We start from the raw sequence: 21,061 nt of genomic DNA on the forward strand, positions 1-21,061 counted from the left end.
CCCAGCCTGTCAGCTCTCCTTTGCAGTCACACACTCAACCTTTCCTTAGAGTGCTCTGCCACAGATTCATTGGCTCCCATGGGGGAAAGCCCCACATGGTGCAGCTGTGCTGCCTTTCCACCAACAAGATCCAAAGATCTCAGATGAACTGCCGCCTCTGCCATCTCTTCTGGGCAAAGAAAGTTTAGCACCCATCCCATTCTCTCCCAGCAGACTTCTATCTTACAAGGCAGCCAAAGATTGAAACCTGAGCTGCTTCTCTAGGCCAACAAATCAACAGGGTAGAAGCAGACACAGGAATCCTCATACTTGCTACTAACTGGCTTAACATTCCCACTTGTCATCGGTTTCCCCACTACCCTGGCATGTTAAGCTGGAAACATCCTTCTGTCTGGTTCTTAAGACCCCACTGATTAGAAACTCAACTCCTCTCAGATCCCGAGAGGGCTATTTCTCAGATTCAAGTAGGGAACCCCTTGAGGCACAGGGGTGCTGGATTGTGCTCCTTAAAACAAGAATCTCTCCGTATAACCCCATTACCAAAGGGGTTCATCCCTTGCCCAGTTTAGGAAGGATCACAGAATCATCAAGGTTGGGAGAGACCTTCAAGATCTAGTCCAACCATCAACCCAGCAGCACTGTTATCATCCCTAAACCATATCCCCAAGTGCCACATCCAGATGCCAACTATGATGAGTCAATCCTTCCTTCCAGACTCTTCAGCTAGACAGTTCCTGTCTGGAATCAGCTCCTCCTGTCTCACTAACAAGGGCATCTGCCAACTTCTCAAAATCAGATTTAAGGCACTTTAAGGCACTCATATTTCTTTTCATTTACGCCCCTGTTCTTTGATTTGAAGGAAGTTTTGCACCCTGTCCATCTCCCGGGTATGATCCCAGCCCCTAAGCTGGTCCCAGCATATTCTTCCCAAGCCCCTATCCAGACCAGCTGGCCTGTCACTCATCTGTGTAATGCAGAGCTTGCCCATTTGAAGAGTCTTCTCAGCATTTCCCTTGATTCCTCTTCCCTCCAACCCTCAGGGGACTCAAAGGGCATCTCCCACTTTTAGCATCTCTTCCAGCATTCAGGTAGCAGCTCCCCTTCAGCCAGTGGTTTGCAACCCCCTTGGCTCACCTGGCTGTGCTCTGCCTTCAGCAGACCCAGCACACCTGGTTCCCATGCTCTGGGCACGTGGCAGTGCACCCACAGCCCTTCCCACCCTACAGTGCCAGTGCCACCCACTTCCCTCCTCACCACTTTTGTGGGGAGAAACAGCAACCATGGAGCAGAGAGGCAGAGAGACACAGCAGCCTGTGCTCCTGCTGCAGGAATGGGACAGTCCTCTGCTAAAGGAGACAGGTATCCTGGAGCTGGCTGCAATGCCAGATTTGCCTGGCTCCTTTATCAGCTCATCTAATCTCAGGAAGGAAGCAGAGCTCTGCCAAGGCCAAGGATGCCCAAGGAGGGAGGAGGCAGTAGCTGCACACACCATCAGCTCCTTCCCTGACAGGGTCTGCTGTCCCCCACCAAGATCAGCAGTAGGTTGGAGCACAAGAGGAGCTTGTGGCCACACACAGACATGGCACGTGTCCCTTTCCCACCAAAAACAAGAGCAGCCAGGCCACAACGGAGCCAGCCTGATCACAGAGGGGACAGCTCAGGAGAACCAACCACTGGAGTGATGAAACTGTCCCAGCACCTCTGGCAGACAGTCTAGCAGGGATGGACCAGAGGAGTGTAACAGGCAGGCACAGCTCTACATCATGTACCCTCCCAGAGCTTCTCAGCCACACCATCCCCCTGGGAGTCTGGCCACTGATATGAAATTACACACCTCTGTCTCACCTCTTTACCACCACATCCTTAGCTTCACCCCTTAATGGCTTCCATCAGTGGTGATATTATGCATATTGCAGCATCCAGCTGCCCCCCACAATCACCCAGCTTTTCCTTTCCAAGCTCTCTTACAAAACCCCTCAGGCAGTATTTTTTAAATAAACCATCTTTCACAGCCTTTCCAAGTCTTGCCCTTTGCATCTCCAAGCAGACCCAGGTCTGGGTCACACAGATCCATTTTCTTTGCCAGGGGAGATGATTTTCCCTGGGAGAGGTGAACAGGAGCTTCAGACCTCTGCAGAAGCCACCATTCAGGCAATGCCCTGCTTTCTCCAAAATCAATATCAAAACTTCCCTGACACCAGATGGACCAAGACATGGCACTGTGCCAAAGCACAATTCCCCAGCCAGAATTTAATTCATTAGATTTCTGCTTCTCTGTCATTCAGAAGAGCTGCTCTCAGTTACTGCCCTACAAGGTTCCCTCTATTTGCTATTAACTGTTTAAAGTAACTGTGACAACTCAGGAAGAGGGTGATCCTCATTTTTTTAGTACATATAACCTGACCATAAGGTGTTTATTGGATTAAACTGGGAGATCATGTTAACCAGTGATTGCATTACTGAAAACTAGAAGGTCCTGTAATAAAGACAAGACCATTCCTGGGTTCCAAACACGACACATAGCATCATTCACACTAAAACATCTGCCAACTTTGGGAATCACATGGTGCACTCCACTGAAAATGCAGCCAGGTCTGAAACTGTATCTGCTCTCTTTTTTTGGAGTACAGAACAATAAGGCTTACTGCAAAAAAGTCATACTCCAGCTGATTGAAACCACAGGGGGATTTCAAAGAGGCAAAATACAATTACTGGTGCTGGAATTAAGCCAGTTGGGGCTAATATACTAATCTTCCAGAAGTACTAGGAGAGGTTATTATCTGAGACTCTGAGACAAGTCCACACACACAAAAGAGATCACAGTCAAAAGAGAGACCCAAAGTAGCAAAGTGCTTAGGCCACATTATGGCTGAATTTGCTTGAGGTACAGACTGGGCACCAAGGACTGCAGTTCCCAAATAGCCTCATCCCTTATCCCAGCTCAGCACAGAGACCGCAATAAAGGCAGAATAAGCCATCCTCACCCAAACACAGTCAGAGATAGCTGCACCAGAGTAACACCCTGCCCTGAAACCCTCTGTCACAGGTCAGCCTTTGGCAGCAATGTCTTCACAGAGCTGGCTGGTCCCAAGATAGATCACCCCTGTCCCTGTACACTAAACCAGGCCATAAACAAGAGGCATCCCAGGAGCTGAGCTAGGGCAGGAGGCTGCTCAGCACTAAGCTGCTTATGGAGACAGTCTTTACCAGGTGCTTCATTTCATTAATGATTGGCTTGAAGATGGTATTAAGAACTGCAGATCTGCTGTCAGTCTGGATGAAGAGGCAGTAGATTTCAGTAAGGCTGAGAGATACCAGGATCTCTCTTGCCAGAGGCAAGTAATTCATCATGGAATGAAGTGAATCTCACTATCAGATAAGATGGAACATATTTTATTCCATTATCTGGTCAGAAAACTTACTTCTTCTTGAATATAGTCTAACATATCTGTCCCACTATCCCTCGTCCTAACTCCCCTGAGAATCCCTTCTGCTAATTGCTATGAATAATTAAAAGATTACAATTTCCTCCCCCATCCCACAAGGCACCACATGCTGTCCTAGGAAATCACCAATCTAAAAAACTAGATTGGATAGCTCCCAGTACAGTCATCCCTTGGTTTTCAACCACCTTGGAGCTAGAAGAGCAGTCCCTGGCTGCAATGAAGTGAGATTCATGCCAGCCCACAGTAGCACTGGGAAATGGGAAGGTGCACTCCAACCCTTGAGCGCTCAGCTGTTGGGCAGGGCAGGAGAGGGACTAAGTGCCCTCAAGCACGAGGCATTCACAGGTTCTTGTGTCCATTTTCAGGAGCCCACACTTCCCAGCAATTCATGATTAGGCTGCCTCACACTCAAGCCTTCACTGGAAGAGAGGAACATGTGGGACAGTGAATCCTGACTGAGCCAAAGGAGAACTCTGAGAGCTGCAAACAAGGAGAACTCCAGGGTGGATACACCACCATGAACTCCTTCACCAAAAACAAGGGATTCAAAGAGACCTACAACCCTAGTGACTCCCATCTTCTAAAGCTGGATGAGATGTTTTACCTGCTGCCAAGGGCACCTGTGTAACAGCAGGAAACACAGGGGACTGGAAGCCTCCAGGCAAAACAAGATGGAGAAATGGGAAGAAGGGAAAGGAGAAGAGGAAGGGCCAGATGCAAGACCCTGCAGGTCCACTGAGCTGATCTATGGCTCAGGCCAATTTGCTAAAGGTGAAGCAAAGCAGCCAAACCCAAACTACAACCAGAAGCTTCTGGGTTCCCTGGAAGCCTGGAGGAATGCAGAAGTAATAAGTTCACAGCTCCACTGAGTTGCTTTTTAGCAGCAGTACAAATCACACACTGCTTCTTTCCATAAGGATATAGCATCCACATTCCCACCAGACCCCTAATCCATCTCCTCCACGTGTGGCTCCACTGGGTAGCAGCTGTGCATGGGGTGACACACATGCAAATGCACACTTCTGTGCACCCTCAGACAGACTGAGACAAATGTCAGGGCCCTTCCAAAGGTTAGTGCTCACTGATGTCAATATAGAATCACTCTTCTGTAACATAAATCAGCAAAAGCACATTATTCAGGAGAACCAGAGCCCTAGTCTGAGCTGTGCTCTTCCACTGGGAGTTTGTTCTCACTTTTAATGGACTAACAGGTGGCCCTAGAAATGTTTTCTATAAATATTTTTAAAGGATGTTTTTTGTGCACTTAACAAAAAAAAAAAAAAAAAAAAAAGGCAGCAGCTGCAGATTGTTATTGCTTTTTAGCTCTTGCAGCCTTGAAGTCACACAAAGGCAGGGCAGTCTCCCCACCCAGAGTTCAGACAGACATAAAAAAAAGGAGAGATGGAGATAACTCATACAGCTTTTGAATAGCAGGAGATATGGTCTATCTGCAAGATCCTGTACCTGGACCAGGTTCAGGCCCAATATCTTTGTGTAAAGACAAAAAGAAGCCAGCACAGGTCTCCTTTCATAGTAGGTAATTTTCTGTCTTTAGGAGTACAACAACCCTGTTCTGTGTCTTGATTGATGCAGTGTTTCTTGTGTGTGCCTGGGACAGAGCTATCAACTATGCCGGGTTACACTTCACTGAATGAAATCTCACATAAGGAAAACTTACACTATAAACTTTTTTTCCTTAAACAGCAGCTGTTTGAAACTGTTTAATGGGTTTATACGTTGAAAACAACCCAACAGATGTCATCACACAGATCCACAACGTATCACATGCAGCATCTGTCACACATGCAGCATGTAAGTTCCATCGGTTGGGTGCATCTCTCATACAGAGGCTTTGCATGACAGGAGAAGACTGCCCAATTTAGGGATGCTATTACAATATCCTTTATTGTAAAATGACACACGGCAGGTTTCTAATTAAATTTTAAGTAGAAATGTGCTCCCAGCTCTTGAATAATTCAAACTGTTCTATTAACCAAGGTTCTGAAATGCCATTGAGACATGAGCTCTGGACACAGCAACTGTCAGGGGAAGAAACAGCGCTTGGAAGCAGAGCAGTGGTTAGCTGGGCAGCGGATAGGGCAGGGTATGCATAAAGGACAGCTGAAAGAGCACATCTGCTCCTGCAGGAAAGAACTGCAGGCGAGAACGGAAGGAGAGAGCGGCGTGTTCCGCATGCAAATGGGGCGAGGCACGTGCAGGAGGCAAGGCTGGGTTCAGTACCAGCCATCTCTCCCTCAATGCACAAGCACACGCTGTTCTCCAAGTCACGTCCCGATCTGTGAGGACACGCAGGTGCCTGCTGGCACACCAAGAAAAGCGGCGCTGAGCGCTGCCAGCGCGCGGGAGCAGCTGAGCCACAGCGCGTCCCTGGGATGCACGGCAGGAACGGCGCCATCCCAGTAACGGTGCCTTCCCAACGGCACATCCCAGAAACAGTGCCATCCCAACGGCACATCCCAGAAACAGTGCCATCCCAACGGCACATCCCAGAAACAGTGCCATCCCAACAGTACATCCCAAAAACAGTGCCATCCCAACAGTACATCCCAGAAACAGTGCCTTCCCAACAGCACATCCCAAAAACGGTGCCTTCCCAACAACACCATCCCAACGGCACATCCCAAAAACGGTGCCATCCCAACGGCACATCCCAACGGCACATCCCAGAAACAGTGCCATCCCAACAGTACATCCCAAAAACAGTGCCATCCCAACGGCACATCCCAAAAACGGTGCCTTCCCAACAACACCATCCCAACAGCACATCCCAAAAACGGTGCCTTCCCAATGGCACATCCCAACGGCACATGCCAACAGTGCCATCCCAACGGCACATCCCAAAAACGGTGCCTTCCCAAAAGTGCTATCCCAACAGCTCCATCCCAAAAACAGCACCTTCCCAACAGGGCCATCCCAAAAATGGTGCCCTCCCAACAGTACCATCCCAACGGCGCCATCCCAAAAATGGCGCCTTCCCAACAGCGCCATCCCAAAAATGGCGCCTTCCCAAAAACGGCGCCTTCCCAAAAACGGCGCCTTCCCAACAGGGCCATCCCAACAGGGCCATCCCAATGACACATCCCAAAAATGGTGCCTTCCCAACAGCACCATCCCAAACGGCACCATCCCAAAAACAGTGCCCTTCCAACAATGGCACTATCCCAATGGCCCCGTCCCAACAAAAGCCCCGTCCCAACAGCGCCATCGTAACAACGGCCCCATCCTAACAGCCACATCCCAACAGCCACATCCCAACGGATCCATCCCAACAATGGCCCCGTCCCAACAACTCCATCCCAACAAGGTCCCCATGCACCCCAGCACCACTGCATGGCACAGCTGCCCCACAGCCAGACCTGCAAGTGCCCCAGGGCAGCCAGAGCACAGGCAGACAGGTTTAGCAGCACTGTCAGTGAGCAAAGGGCTTAGGAGACCTAAGCTGGCCTCGCCCTTGCCCCACATCGCGTGCGCTGTGCCCCAGTGGGCAACCCAAGCCACAGCTCTGCATCTCTCAGCCCTGTGTGAGCACAGGTGTTTTTTAAGGTCACAGAAACAGGAGAGTAGATAAAACAAGACTTGTGCTTTCTAATTGCAGACCTCAGTCAGATGTGCTGAGAGCGATACTGCATAAGGGAGGAGGGATAAGGCTGAAGCCTGGCCCTTGGGTAACGCTTAATACATGCCCCACATGACACTTAAGAGCAGGAGCATGTGAAATAATCTCCTAAGCTACCGGAAACCCTGCAATGCACCTCCTCCTTCCTGCCATCCCTCTCTGAGAGCATCTCAAAGCCAATGAGGGGTATGGGGAGAGACTACTGAGGGGACTTGGTGGTCTCAGAAAAACACTCCAGAGTGGAAAGCAAACTCAAATGCCAATGAAACCCACTTTGGTCATGACCTCTCAGGAAGTAGCAGGACAGGATAGGCAAAAGGACAGATACCCAAGGGACAAAACCTGCTATTTTCTCTTGGGCCAAATCCCCACTGAAGTCACAGAGTGAGGAATCCAGAATTTGACCCAGGGAACTCAGTTCTGACTCAAGTGCTAAGATTGCCTTGATCTCAGTCGGGCTCTTGAGACCTTAAAGTTGTGCTTAATAGACAGCAAGAGAAAAAAACAAGAGAGAAGACAGCATAAAGGGGAGAAAGTGAAAGGAGGGCATGAGACAATGGGAAACTAGATGGAGACAGTGCTTTTCCCAGCTCATAGCAGCTCAGGAATAAAAAGCTCAGCTGTAACTTGGTTTCTAAAGCCTGTGCTTGCTCAGGGTTCATTGGGGACACATCAGGCACTGAGGTGAGAAAACAGAGCTGACATTTAATCTCAGGCCCTCTTAGCAAGAGTTGTGTCAAAGCAGGAAGATAGATCCCTGCATCCCTCCACTTCCCCAGAGTCCTTGGAGAGTGTGAGGAAGAATGGGGTAAAAAGAACTTACCTGTTGCTGGTCCCAAATCCAGGCTGGAGTCGTTGAGCTCTCCCCCATCTTCCCAGAAGTACTGTGGGGGCTGCAAGATCTTGGACTCCTCATTCTCCTCACTGGCAAAGCCTGACCCTGGAGCAGCATGCAGGGAGCCAGGGGCAAGGTCTGGCTCTGCAGACTCTGGTCGGGTTTGCTCGTGGGAATTCATGGCCTCCAGGTGGGACATCATAGCAAATTCCAGCAGGGAGGTTGATGTGAGGCCATCGGCAGTTGGGTCCTCCGAGGAGGCGAGGCAGAGGCACAAGGTCCCTGTGTGATGACAGAAAACACACATCAGAGAGAGGAATGACACCCACTGGGCTTGCCTTCCCCTTGGAGCCTATTCCTGCCAAGCCAACCTGCCCTGGAGATGGGCTGTGCTCTCAGCTGAGGAGGAAAATTAGGGTATTTTGGGAAATGTCCACAAGCATGCAGAGTGGCGCTCACATCCAGGAGGAGTCAGTGCCAAGCAACCATCCAGCGTGAGGCACCTCTTTCTGGGGTGATGATTCACCATCTCTGAGGTGTTTTTGCCTCTGTTAAAGGATGAGGTGCCTTGTTAATCATGGAGAGGAGGTGGAATGTCATATAGTTCAGCCATGAAACTCTGGCCTTGTGAAAGCAATGACAGTTTCTATCAGGCTGTCCTGATCTACAGCTGTATTATATGTAGGGAGGCTGATTCAAACCAATATTATCTACAACGAGTATTGATCATGTTTTAAATCTGTAGGGTGAAAATCTATTTTTTGGTTTGAACTTCAGTGCAGTCACATTGTAGGTTTCCATAAGGAAGGGCTGACAGTTACAGGTAACAATCATATTGTGACAACAGCAAACATCCACCTAACACTAAGCAGGAGAGCAAGCTGCATTTTGCACTTTTCTATCATTATTATTTCCATTTTAACTATTAGAAGGATTGACTGACACTTCTTGATTCCTAGATGAGCCTTTAATTGTGATTTGTGTCAAGGTACATTCACATGCATATTGAACTCCAATCAAAATGCAAGAAAACAGCACCTGGGATTTGGCTTTATTCAGCTACTAAATACTATTATAAATATGGAGGCATAAGGAAAAAATAAAATTACCAAAAGCTGTTTTATATTTACAACAGTTTTGTTAAGCAAGTGAAGTAACTAATTTGGGTGAACTGAACCATTTCTATCATTCAGCACATCAAAACTAAAAGAACTCATCCTCTCACAGCTGATTTTTATTCATAGATTAGAAGGAAAAAGGACAAGTTTTCTTGCTTTCTCAGCTCAGACTCAGTTCCTCAATTGTTAATGAAGTAGTCACTGAACTGAATTAATTGAATAAGCTGAAATGAAGACTAATTTGGTATTTTTCTTTGATAACTGATTTTCTAGACAACAGAAATGCAGCAGCTCTAATCCATCTGGACTTCAGTCAAACATCTGATACAGTGCCTCATGAGGAATTACAAGAGACACAAGAAAAACACCTATTAGCAGAAAAACTGCAAGGCATTGGCTGTACAAAAAAATTACAGAGGCTTGTGCTGGAGGGAGGCTACCAGTGAAATTCCTCATGGTTTGTCTTTGGATCTGCTGTTCTATCACATTTTCCTAAGTGACCTTGCAACAAAAAGTAGGAAGGTGATAATGAAATTAGCCAAGGACAGAAAGCAAGGAGAGATCCTCGCTGCACAGAAAAACCACAGGTACAGCTAGGTGATCTTGAGAATGGGAATAACAGAAATATTATGAAAAGAAATAGCATAAAGTGATAAGCCCCCTTGAGAACTAGCACAAAACATTTCTGATACAAGCTGGGAAAACATCCATCAGAAATGTCTTAAGAGGAGAAACTCCTGTATTAGGAACAGCTCTGAGATATCACTGGAATGCAGATGTGAAAATCCTTGCAGAGTAGTGAAGTATTAGAAGCAGAGATTTTACAAAGCACTGCTGAGGCATCACCTGGGAGCTGCACACAGATCTGGATGCACAAGGCCTGAAATGATTTAAGCAGAGCTGAACTGCCTTCAGGCAAGGGCACAGAAGAGGCAACCTCCTGATGTTGCTACCCAGCACTGTGCCCTACAGCTCCACATGCCAGGAGCACAAATCCCAACCAGGACAAGTGCTATGATGAGCTGTGGGGCAATGGCACATGGGCTGGCCCTGGTGTGATCATTTTAGATATTGGCAAGTTGGCACAGAAAATTTGGGAGTCACTGCTCACCTGACAACAGATTACCAAACCTGTCCTGGGAATATAGGAAGCCAGAAATGCAATTGGAAGTCTTCTGCCTGCTCTGACCCTCTCCACCTTCCTCCACTATTCTCTGAACTCATCAAAATCAAATATTGGCTACCCTTATTCATACACACTTGGGCCAGGCTTCAGCACTTCTCAGTCTTGTTTATTTTGCCCTATTGATCCAAGGCAAGATCAGCTGAGGCCTGAGCAGCAACAAAAAGGGAATGGCAAAAGAGGCAGAGTATCAAAGGGGAAGGAAGCCACTGCAGCATCACAGAGCCAACCAAAACACCTCAGGGCATCTCTAGGGATGTGCCAGCTCCTGAGCCATGCAGGAACAGTGAAGTCCACAGCTGGAATGAAGAGCCTGCACACCCCCTGAGTGTGAGCACAGAGCCAGGACAGCCCTGTGCTGGTTCTGGGGTGCTCAGCAGGCTCCAGTGTGAGCTTCCCCAGCTGACAGACAGCACCTGCATCCCTGATGGAGCACCAGAGAGAGCACTTGTCTTGAGGAGCTTGCAGCTTAAGCAAACATGACAGAGAGCAGCAAGGAAGAGGAAAAAAACATTATTCTCAAAGCTATCCAGCAAAGGAGAGGAGGATAGGAAGAGACCATGGCAGGCCCAAGGCCACATGGAATATTTGGTTTATATGTGACTGCAACTGATTGCCTGGATCCTGAGCAAGCTCTTTATCCACCCCAATGCCTCAGTTTCCCCTGACTCCCATTCACAGAGACATGGCTGATGTGGCACCTCAGCTTTCCAGCCACACAACAAAGCACATCCTGGGTCTCCCCAGCAGCAAGGCAGTCTCAAAATGCACCTCTGTGCCAGCATCTACACTGCCTCAAACCTCTTCTCCACCATCTACACTCTGTTAGGGCTGCCTACAGAGCTCAGCCAGAGCCCACCCCACCCCTTCTACAACACACATCTCATGGCAGGTGAACCTGGTAATCCAGAGAGCTATTTCCATCCATGTGGGAAGCTCAGATGCTGGGAATTTGTTTACCCTCCTTTAACTCTGAAGTGTTTACTCAGTTAAAACCCCCTAAGCTGCATTATCTGGTTTACTGGGCTGCTTTCCTCAGCCCAAGATAAAACTACACCACCTCATCCCTAGGAATGAGTCATGCACAGCCTGAGCAAGACAGGTGTCTTGTCCCTGGGCTGGATGTGAGTAACACTTTGGGGTCTGATCTACAGGCACGGGATGCAGAGACTGGTGTGGGGGATCCCTCTGTGCCAGCACCAGCCTGAATGCCCCAGGGCTTAAAGAGCCACCACACCAGGGTACAAATCAGTACCTCTCCAGACACCATCCTGACACTACTTCATTCATGCCTTCTGCACAGGCAGCAAAAACCCAAAGGCTTGGGGAGCCAAAAAGCAGCACGAAGATTTGCCATCTTCCCCCTCTCTTTCAAGCCTCTCATAAAGGAGCTCCACGCAGCTGTCAACTCCAAGGCAAAGAAAGAATCAAAGCATGAGCTGAGCTGGGAGGCAGGGGAGCACAGCTGAGAAAGGAAATCTAATGCCCAAGACCTCAGTTGCAGGCCATTTTCCTCCCAGGACGGGTAACAGGGATTAGACAACCTCTACCAGCCATCAGCCTCCCGATTTTGTATTCTAAAACGCAGATGAAGTGATAGGAATAAAGAAACAAATGAATAAAGACCTGCAACTGTAGATGGGAGGGAGCAGGGAACGGAGCCAGGGCTCACCAGCTGCTTCAATGGGGCGTTTGTCTCTCATTTCTATTTTTGCGGCACCTCTGCGTAACCTGGAGGAGACGAGGCTCTGCATGCTAAAAAGGGCAGGCAGCCTTCGGGGAAACAGCACGGCTTAGAGCACGGGAGGGAAAACCCTCCCAGAGCAGACAGAGGAGGGGCCAGAAAGCAGAGAAAGTGGGAGAGGTAGATTGAGAGGGGAGAGGGAACAAAGGCGGGACGGGACGGGAGCTCCTGCGCTGGCTGCGCGCTGTCCTGCCGCCAGCACCCACAGAGGGGATGCTGGAGCCAGTGCAAAAGGTGTTTCACCTCTGTGAGGAGCAGAGTGGGGCAATTCCAACAGCAGGGAATAATGCTGCAGTGCTACCTTTCTGAGGCCACTGAAGAAAAGCCAGCCAGGAGGATACAGATGAAAAGAGTTTGCTAGTGCTGACCCCATGACCGCTCAGAAAACAGCTCTGAGTCAAAGTGGTGAAGCTCGCTCTGTTCAGCTCAGCAGAGGATTCACAACAGCCCCAGACAAGGAGATGAGGGAGTTTCGCTCAACAACAGAAAAAAAAAAAAAATCTGAAGAAAGGCTATCTGCCATCTTTCTCACAAAGTGCTGTGAACAAAAGCAGTTTCCCGATTCTAAATAATTCTAAAAGAACCCCAAAGTGTTTTCTACATTGGCTGACCAAAAATCACTTCATCGCTTTGCCACAAAGCAAGTCACCTCTCCATGGGACAGGGCAGCTATTTAAAAGCTCCCAATTGGCCTATTGAACAGGACTAGAAATTAAAGAGGAAATAAGTCATTTTTGTGTCCAGCTGAAATGAGAATAGGGATTTGGGGAGATGAAATGGAATCTAGCTGTTGAAGCTGTGACTGTGTTAAATAGCCTTTAAAATTTTTTTGCTTTTTAATTAGTAACAAGCAAACCTCAATTTCTCTCCAAGGAAACACACAATCATCCCTTAAGATGTCACCACCTCAGCTTGATCTCTAGAGGGGCTGGAGTGTTCATCAGTTTACCCAACAGAAGGTTGGTTTTACCTCTCCTTCGTGAGTGTTGTGGCTACACCACAGTGTCAAGCAGGCAGGATCAGCCTGATGATGAGAAGAACATTTGCCTGGGGCACACTCTGACTTACCTGTCACCACCAACTGGCAGAGCCAAGCACACTTGCACAGGGAGGGAGGTCAGAGCATGGTGGCACTGCCAAGGAAGCAGCCACAAGAATGTCCATCTGGCCCTGCTACCGTTGACCTTCCTTTCAAGCCCACCCCACAGCCAGGAGCTACCCAACAATGTTTATTTCCTAGGAGAGCTGGGTCAGGAATGGGTCATTTACTGATAATCAGTTAGGACAGAAGCACAATGACCAGATGAGGGAAGCATCTGCCAGGGATATTCCCTCCCCCAGGCCACTGTGCCTGGAAAGGCCCAGAGCAAGGCCCAAGGGCAGAGAGGAGAGAGGCCCCAGGGCAGAACGGTCAGGGCACAACCACTTCCAGAACATAACAGAATGCAGGGTAATTTAAATAACAAAAAGGGATCCCAACCATGGCCAGTGGAGGAAGAGGCAGAAATGTTGTTTGACTGAGGGATGTCCAAGCTGATTCCCACACAGTCACCTGGAGCCTCTGCACTGCAAACCCTCAACACCTTGCACGGGGAAGTATATGTGATGACTGAGTATGAAACCAAGTTCTTCTGGTGCTCATTCAGAGTTGCAGACCATAGCTGTTCTGGGACATACCACCCAGGAGAACTCTCCCATTGCAGCTCCCACACTGCACTAGACTACTTACACACCCAGCCATGACCCTAATCTCAGAGATCATTTCCAATTAGGGCTTCAGAAAACAAGATCAGACTGCCATCCTCCTCTGGTACTGCCAGCAACCAGGTCCCTCAGTGAGTGTCTCTCTAAAACCATCCACCTTCCCGTGTCTCCAGCATGTTTTAGAAAGCAATAGGAAAAGCACTTGGTCTGCAGGGAGCACATACGTACCCACCTACACCAAGAAGAGCAATAAGGCACTATGGAAGAAGCCCTTGCAATGGGACAGCTCTTTAGAGGGATGTTGTGCCAGCATCTTTAAGCTTTTACAGCTCCTTACAGCAAGCATTAATGAGAGCTCCAGCTCCACCCAGCTGCAGGGAGTGCGTGTCTGCGCGTACTGGGTGGGCACCAGCTCACAAAGAACGGCCAACATCTGCTCCCTGGGCACTTCAGCAGAGAACATCCACGGCAGGCAGGGCCAGGTACACCCATGGGAAACAGCACAGCACTGCCAGGGATGCACCTGCTTTTGCAGACAATTGCAGATGTGCCCTTGGTCAGCACTGGGGCTGGTGTCCAGGGCTGCTGGGCACCCTCACCCCAACGCCAAGATGTGTCAGGTCTCCTGTCCTTAGGATCTGTAGCACCCAGACCGCTCTGAACACCTCCACCCATTCCCACACCAGAGACTCCCTGCAAGCAGGAGACACTTCACCATGCCGGCCTGTCCTCCCCCCTCTGCTCAACCATTCATGCCTGGAGCCACAATCTCACTTGGTTGCAGTCTCCCAGACTGTTTGCCTTCACTCCCTCCCTGGATTGTCTCGTAGCCTTCACACCTCCCTCCTCTGCTGCCACCACGTCTGCTCTCCTCCTCAATTCCTGCTATTGACAATGGCAGCTCCCAGCTCGGGGCCAGGGGAGATGCAGCCCCTGGGAAAACAGCATTGGGTAAACATTTCTACACAGTACAAGTGAATTTTCTATCCTCAGTTATCTTTCACAGCCATATCTTTCATAGGCATATGAAGAGGCATATCATGCCCCTTCAAACAGCCCACAGGCCCCCAGGGGTTAACAGACCATGGGATGAAAGCCACTGATCTAAGAGAAAAACCACAGCCCACAGACTTCTTTGCCCTCTTGCTGGCCCAAAGCATTTCATCTGTCCCCTTGAGGTCTTAAGTGCCTCAAGTCCCCTTGAGGGCTTAATGTGGTTATTTCTGCCCCTGAAGCCTGTGCTTCCTCTTCTCACTCTGCCCCAGCCTGGACTATGCACCCCACAATGCTCACTCTCATTTCCAGCACACCCAATAAAGGCACGGTGCCCACTTCTTCTGCAGAGCCTTCCTGCCCAGGCAGAGCAAGAAATACCTCAGGTGCCTGAGGGGCTTTCCTTGAGACATGGTCACCTATCAAAATGTAACTGAAACCTTTTACACTCCTTTTAAATCCCTTGGCATAACATTGAGCACAAAACACTCCACTCCAGCCCCTGCAGCAGAGCAATGACAACCACCCTGCCACACACTGCATCCCCCAGAGGCTCCACTCTCCAAACAGCCTCAGGTATCCTAGGCAAAAAAAAAAGCTCATGCAAAGGTTTGGTGGTCCCAGGGCACATATAAGGGTTCTGAGTACCTTCACAACACCAGGCAGGGCAAGAGGAGCCATGGCTGCAGCTGGCATATAGAGGGAGGGCTGCAAAGCTGCTTTCCCAGCACGAACAAATTGACCCCAACCAAGAATGTACATCCAAAGCCTGGTAACCACAACAGGGCTTCACCAGGCACAGGGACAGTCAGGCACTGCTCTGAGCCCCAGCAGGGTGCACCTTCCTTGCCAGCATCCCTGGCCCTCTGAATACACCAACACACGTGTTTTCTTGGCCTCGGTGCAGGCTGTGCTCGTGTGGCTGACAAAGAGCCTCTCTCCATTCTTTTGGGATTACGTGGTTCAGTAGTGCCCTGGTTTCCACAAGCAGCCAGCAGGAATGAGGAGCCAGTTCCCCAAGCACCAGCTGGGAGATTGGTGCACCTTCCTGCAGCCCCAGCCCTGCAGTGGGGCTGTCAGTGCTGCTGCTCCCCCAGGTACCCACACAGCTTCCTCCCAGGCAGAGTGAGGGGGAAAACTTCTGTGCACTCTGATCTGCAGCTCGTCGCCGGCAGCTTCCCCTTGAGGGCTTAATGTGGTTATTTCTACCCCTGATGCCTGTAATTAAATGAACATTTCCTTATGGCAGCGAGGCGGCCAAGGAAAAACTGACTACAGGGAATTTTCATTCATCCTGATCTATACTCCCTCATCTCTGCCTTGTTCACACAATGCTAACAAGACATCTTCTAAGCAGGCAGAAAGAAAAAAAAAAGCCCTTAAACAGCCCACATGCAGACAGCCACCTGGGGAGACAAAAAGAGGAAGGAGACCAACTCCCTCCTTCTCCCCCTGCATCATTTTTACACTTGCAAAACCAAAGGGGCTCGGATACCCTAGAGCCTGGAGAGATGTTTGCAAACTCTGCCAACAGACTTGTGCTGCCCAGCTGTCTGATGGGACCCTGATGAGGGACATGTCCCATTTCAGCACATCCTGCAGGTCCATGGAGGCTCCCAGCCCAGGGAAACGTGGGGAACTGCACACAGTTTCAGCAATCACACAATCCAGCTCCCTCTCAGATATTAACTGTTCCTGTCCTGTGGGACTGGAGAAGTGAAGCCAGGGTGCACTGAATTATTGCAGATTGGAACTGATCCTGAACCACCAAGCAAAGCTACTACCTGGAACAGAGCCTGAGCTACAAATTCCCAGCAGTCTGCATCTCCACTCCTGACCTCCCATCTGGGCAGGAGCCCACTGGTCTGGGGAGACCTGGCCAGCCAAGTCCAGCCCCACAGTACTGCCACAGCCCACCAGGATTGCAAATTTCACTGGATTAGGAACTGAGCTGTCCCTGGGAGCTGCTCCTCACCTCCCATCCCTATGTCTCTCCTGCTAGGACAGCAGGGAGGATCACAGGGAAAGCCAAGCACCCAAATCCTCTGTATCACAACCAGCTGGACAACACCACTAGAAAGTTTCCAGCAGCCTCAGCAAAATAAGAAGCATTTCCTCCCCTCAGCACAGCAGTACCAGCGGTGGTCCTTTTGGCTGCCACATTTTAAAACCACCATGAGGTCCCTCTCCTTCCTGTGCAGAGCAAACATAGATTTCCAGCTATGGGGATGGGGTCAACCCTTGCTGGCAGATTGGCAGGGTGGGATTGTGGCAGCTCCCCCCTCACATCTTGCACTCTTCTCTGGAGGAGGCAGAGGCTTGGCTGAATCTGGGGACAGGGTTTCCTGCTGAGACATGGCTGAAGAACCCTTGCCAGCTGTGCCCAAGGTATTCCCTCAGTGTGGACAACCTTCCTGGAGGAAACCACAGAACTGGCTCCCTCCTCAGCTCCAGAAAGACTTATTGCTTCCTTGCCACAGAGTATTGGCACAAAACCCCAACAGGTTTTCAGATCCATTTTGCTCTTTAAGCTCACTATTGTTTGCAAACCCAAAAGGCTTTATCTCTTCTCTTTCAGGAGCCAGATGACAGAGACTAACAGCCCATAGACAGAGCGGCTCTACAGATGACACATTCCCCCATGAACATTTTCAGATTGGGGTAATAAAGGAGATGTGCCAGGGGACTGGATGTCACTGTATCACAGCTTGGTCGTGCTGGAAGACAGTGACTGGCTGGTAAGTCAGCCCTTCCTTCCCTGTCAGAATGACTCAAGACAAAGACTCCCCCACACTTCAAATGTCCCCGTTCAGAACTCCTGTTCCACACTAACCAGATTTCTGTACAAAGGGATGCATTAGGGAGGAAGAGGACAATCTCAGCCTCATGGGTCTTTGGGGGATCCCTTTGTTGGGAAATTTCCCCAGACTATTTAAAAATAGAAGCAGAGCATTCATAACTATTCCGACTATAATTATTCCTGCGCTTAGCTGCCTTTTCCTGGCACCCTACCTCTCCTCCAAATTTCAAGAGGAGGCTCTTGGGGAATCGTGCAGCAATTCGCGGTGGCCCGTTCTTTGTATCAGTTTCACGGTAGTTCGCAAAATCACCACGACGCCAGACGAAGGCAGCGACACCCGAGCGGGCGGTGCGGGGCAGCGCTGCCGCAGCCGAGACCGCCCGGGCCGGGCCGAACCGGGACCGCCCGGTGCCCGCGGCTCCGTGCCGGGCGCCCCCTCTCCGGGGCGGGAGAGCCGGGAGAGCAGCCCACGTGCGGCCAGCCCGCCGTGCCGGGAGCGCAGGGGGTCCCGGGGCAGGCAGCGCTGCCCCAGAGGGCTCTGATGCCCGGGCAGAGGGCAGTGCCAGGCACACAGGGAGAGCTCCGGGGTGGGAGATGGGAGCCGCCGCAAGTCCCGGTACCCGGGTCAGTGGTGCCTGCGGGGAACGCCGGGGTGATGGAGACCAGCCCGCCGCAGAGGTCCCGGCGCCCCGGGGCTTTGGAGCCGCGGCGCAGCGCTGTTCCCCGGGATGGGGGTGAGCAGAGCCGCCTCCCCCCGGGGGTCCCGGTGCCCGCGGAGGCGATGGACACCCACCCGCCGCCCAGCCCGTAGGGATGGCAGCGGCTCCCGCCGCGCCAGCCTCACTCACTCACCGGCGGCCAGAAGCAGCAGCAGCAGCAACGCCGGGGCCCGGTGCAAGGGCTGCATGGCGGCGGCCGCTGCCCTGCCGCACCGCCTCTTCACGGGGAGCGGGGCCGCCCCGCCGCCCGCCGGGCTCTGCCCCTCGCCGCCGCGCCCGCCCGCCGCCCGGCCCCGCTCCGCATCCCGCCGCCCGGCGCCGCCTCCTCCCGTCCTCCCGCCGCCGCCGCCGCTCCGGGGGCGGGGAGCCGCCAGGGGGGTCCGCACTGCCCGCCGAACGCCGGCCCGGGGGCGGAGCGGTGCCCTCCGTCCGCTCCTAATTCCTGCCTGCGGAGCCGCCGCCCACCCGGCCGGCGCCCCCGGCCCCGGTCCCCGCACGCCGGCCCCGGTGCCCACAACGAGTGCCGGCGGCGCGGCTGCCTGCGCCGGGCGCGGGTGATCAGCCCCCGGGAGGGCAGCGGGGATGCGCCGGAACCCGCCCGGCAGCACGGGCAGAACCCCGGGAGGGCAGAGCCCCGCCAGCCGCAACTCTGGGGCAGCGACAGCCCCCAAAGCAGAGACCCTCCGCATCGCCCGCTGACCTCTCTTTAGCTGTCCGTGGGTAACGGAGCCACCGCTTCTCCCTCACCCCTCAGTTCTCACCTACTTCATCACCTAGAAGAACTTCTCCCCCTGGGCAAATTCGTTTCCCCCCTGTGGAGGCCATCTAGTCCGAGCCCCTGGTCAGGTGGGTCACCTACAGGCAGTTTCCTAGGACCATGACCAGATGGCTTTTGAGTATCCCCGAAGTTGGAGACCCCACACCTTCTCTGGACAGCTTGTGCCGCTGCTCAACATCACAGTAAAATGTGTTTCCTGATATTCAGAAAGAACCTCCAGTGTTTCGGTTTGTGCCTATTGCCTCTGGCCCTGTTACTGGGCACCACTGGAAGGAAATGTGGCCCTGGATACTATCAGTACCTTTATGGTAAGGGCACATCACTGGCTCACATTTTATTTGGTGTTGCCACAACCTCCAGGTCCTTTCCTGTCAAGCTGGTTCCCAGCTGGGTGGCCCCAGCATATTTTGGTGTGTGAAATTGTTCCTCCCCAGGTGCATCCCTTTGAAACCTTGCTGGGCTGCAGGAGGTTCCTTTTAGCCCACTTCTCCAGCCTGCCGAGGTCCCTCTGGATGGAAGCTTGACTCTCTGGTTTATCAGCCAAATAAAGATATGCAGATCTGGAGCTCTTCCCAGTTTTATGTTGGGATCCTGAGCTCCACCATCTCGTGGCCACGGCAGCCAAGGCTGCCTTTGACCTTCACAGCCCCAATGAGCCTCTCATTGCTGCTTAGAACGAGATCCAGCAGAAAATCTCTTCTTGTTTTTTATCACTCACTGCATCCTGAGGCTTGGGGTGTTGGCATCTGTTTCTGAAGCTGGGTCTGTGTTGGAGCCTCTGCCCTAGCAGGGACAGCTGCTTTGACACCTGCTGGGAAAACCATTCCATGGTGTGTCACCACCATACCCAAGGCTGTCACATTGATACTAATTCAGCTGACGTCCCCTCTTTGATGCCCTTCTGTGCAAACTGCTGTGTGCTCTATTAAAATAAAAAAAAAAATCTCTATTACAGCTATTCTTGGGTTTGTAGCTCTTGGAGCAGTTGTGGTGGATAGCACAGCAGAGGAACATGCTGAATATCCTGCCGAAAATCATTATTACAGCAACCAGACCAACTGCTCCAATTACACTAAATTTCAAATTAAACACATCTTTAGTGGCCTCAGGGCACAACATTACAGTAAATGACTCAAGCAAGGGCTTTGTCAGACAGGTGTCCAAGAAACAAGGCTCGAGAGGTCCTGCATACCAGAGCAGTTGTGAGGGAACACATGCCAGCTCCCTGCTTCACCCCTCTTGCCAGCTGGATGAACTGCAGCCATCCCACTCCCCTCCTGCAGCTTGTGGCCCTTCAGAAAAGCTGTGCAACTCTTGGTTCAAGGCCACAAATATAACATGACTCCAAACCAAAGGACCCAAAAGCATCCTGGTCCCTTCTCACTGGGCACTCTGCTCATGATTTCAAGTTTTCCTCAGCAGTGGCTAGGAACCTTTCTCTTTGGTTTCAAAGCAGCTTTCACACATTCTAGGAGGGCAGGGGATGCTAAAATCCAACATTGCAAGTTCCAACTGAGGAAACAGCTGTACTGTCGTGGTCTCACCAAATGTCCTTGTGCTTGCAGGGCTTGTACCATGTGCCTGGTACTCTGCCTCTCCCACACAGCATGTCACTGAGACAGCAGGACATAGCTCTGAGGGTGATCAGGATTTTAAATTCAAGCATTCTTATCCCTTAAGGAATTGTTCATTAAAAACACCCCAGAGTCTTTATTTCCCTGTAAATAAATTGATTGTTTTGTTGTTGTTGTTTGAAGAGTGAATCTCCCGAAAGAAGAATTTATGGGTTTGGTTTTTTTTTTCTGTCATAAACTTGCTGGTTTTCAACAACTAGAGAAAGGTGTCAACATGCCATAACCTGCTGAACTCTGTAATGAATCAAACAGCCACCTGAGGGTACTTGCTATTATTGATACTGACCTTAGCAGCTCCTAGCAGGCTGGCCCTGGCACATGTCACCTATTTGTGCAGTTGCCAGCCTCCTTTTGCCAGCTCTTTCTTTCCATCATCTGCTCCAGTGCTGCAACTTCCCCCAGCACAACCAGGGCAGGTAACAGACTGGCTGCACCCCTTCCCCAGCCTGGCAAGGCAAAGCTGACAGGCT

At 51.0% G+C, this 21,061-nt stretch overlaps 1 protein-coding gene across 1 annotated transcript in view; it reads right to left on the reverse strand.

Moving 5' to 3' along the window:
- PODXL2 (podocalyxin like 2) overlaps window positions 1-18,420 on the reverse strand; it is a 33,081-nt gene extending 14,661 nt beyond the window's left edge. Inside the window, exons 1-2 of the mRNA XM_063164779.1 lie at window positions 18,313-18,420; window positions 7,907-8,200 (exon numbers count right to left, since the gene is read on the reverse strand). Coding sequence (XP_063020849.1) covers window positions 7,907-8,200; window positions 18,313-18,367 — 349 coding nt within the window. The 5' untranslated portion in view covers window positions 18,368-18,420. The remainder of the gene's footprint in view (window positions 1-7,906; window positions 8,201-18,312) is intronic.
- Between the last annotated feature and the right edge of the window lie 2,641 nt (window positions 18,421-21,061).

This window comes from Melospiza melodia, chromosome 10 (genome assembly GCF_035770615.1).
Source record: "Melospiza melodia melodia isolate bMelMel2 chromosome 10, bMelMel2.pri, whole genome shotgun sequence".
Classification (NCBI taxonomy): Eukaryota; Metazoa; Chordata; class Aves; order Passeriformes; family Passerellidae; genus Melospiza; species Melospiza melodia.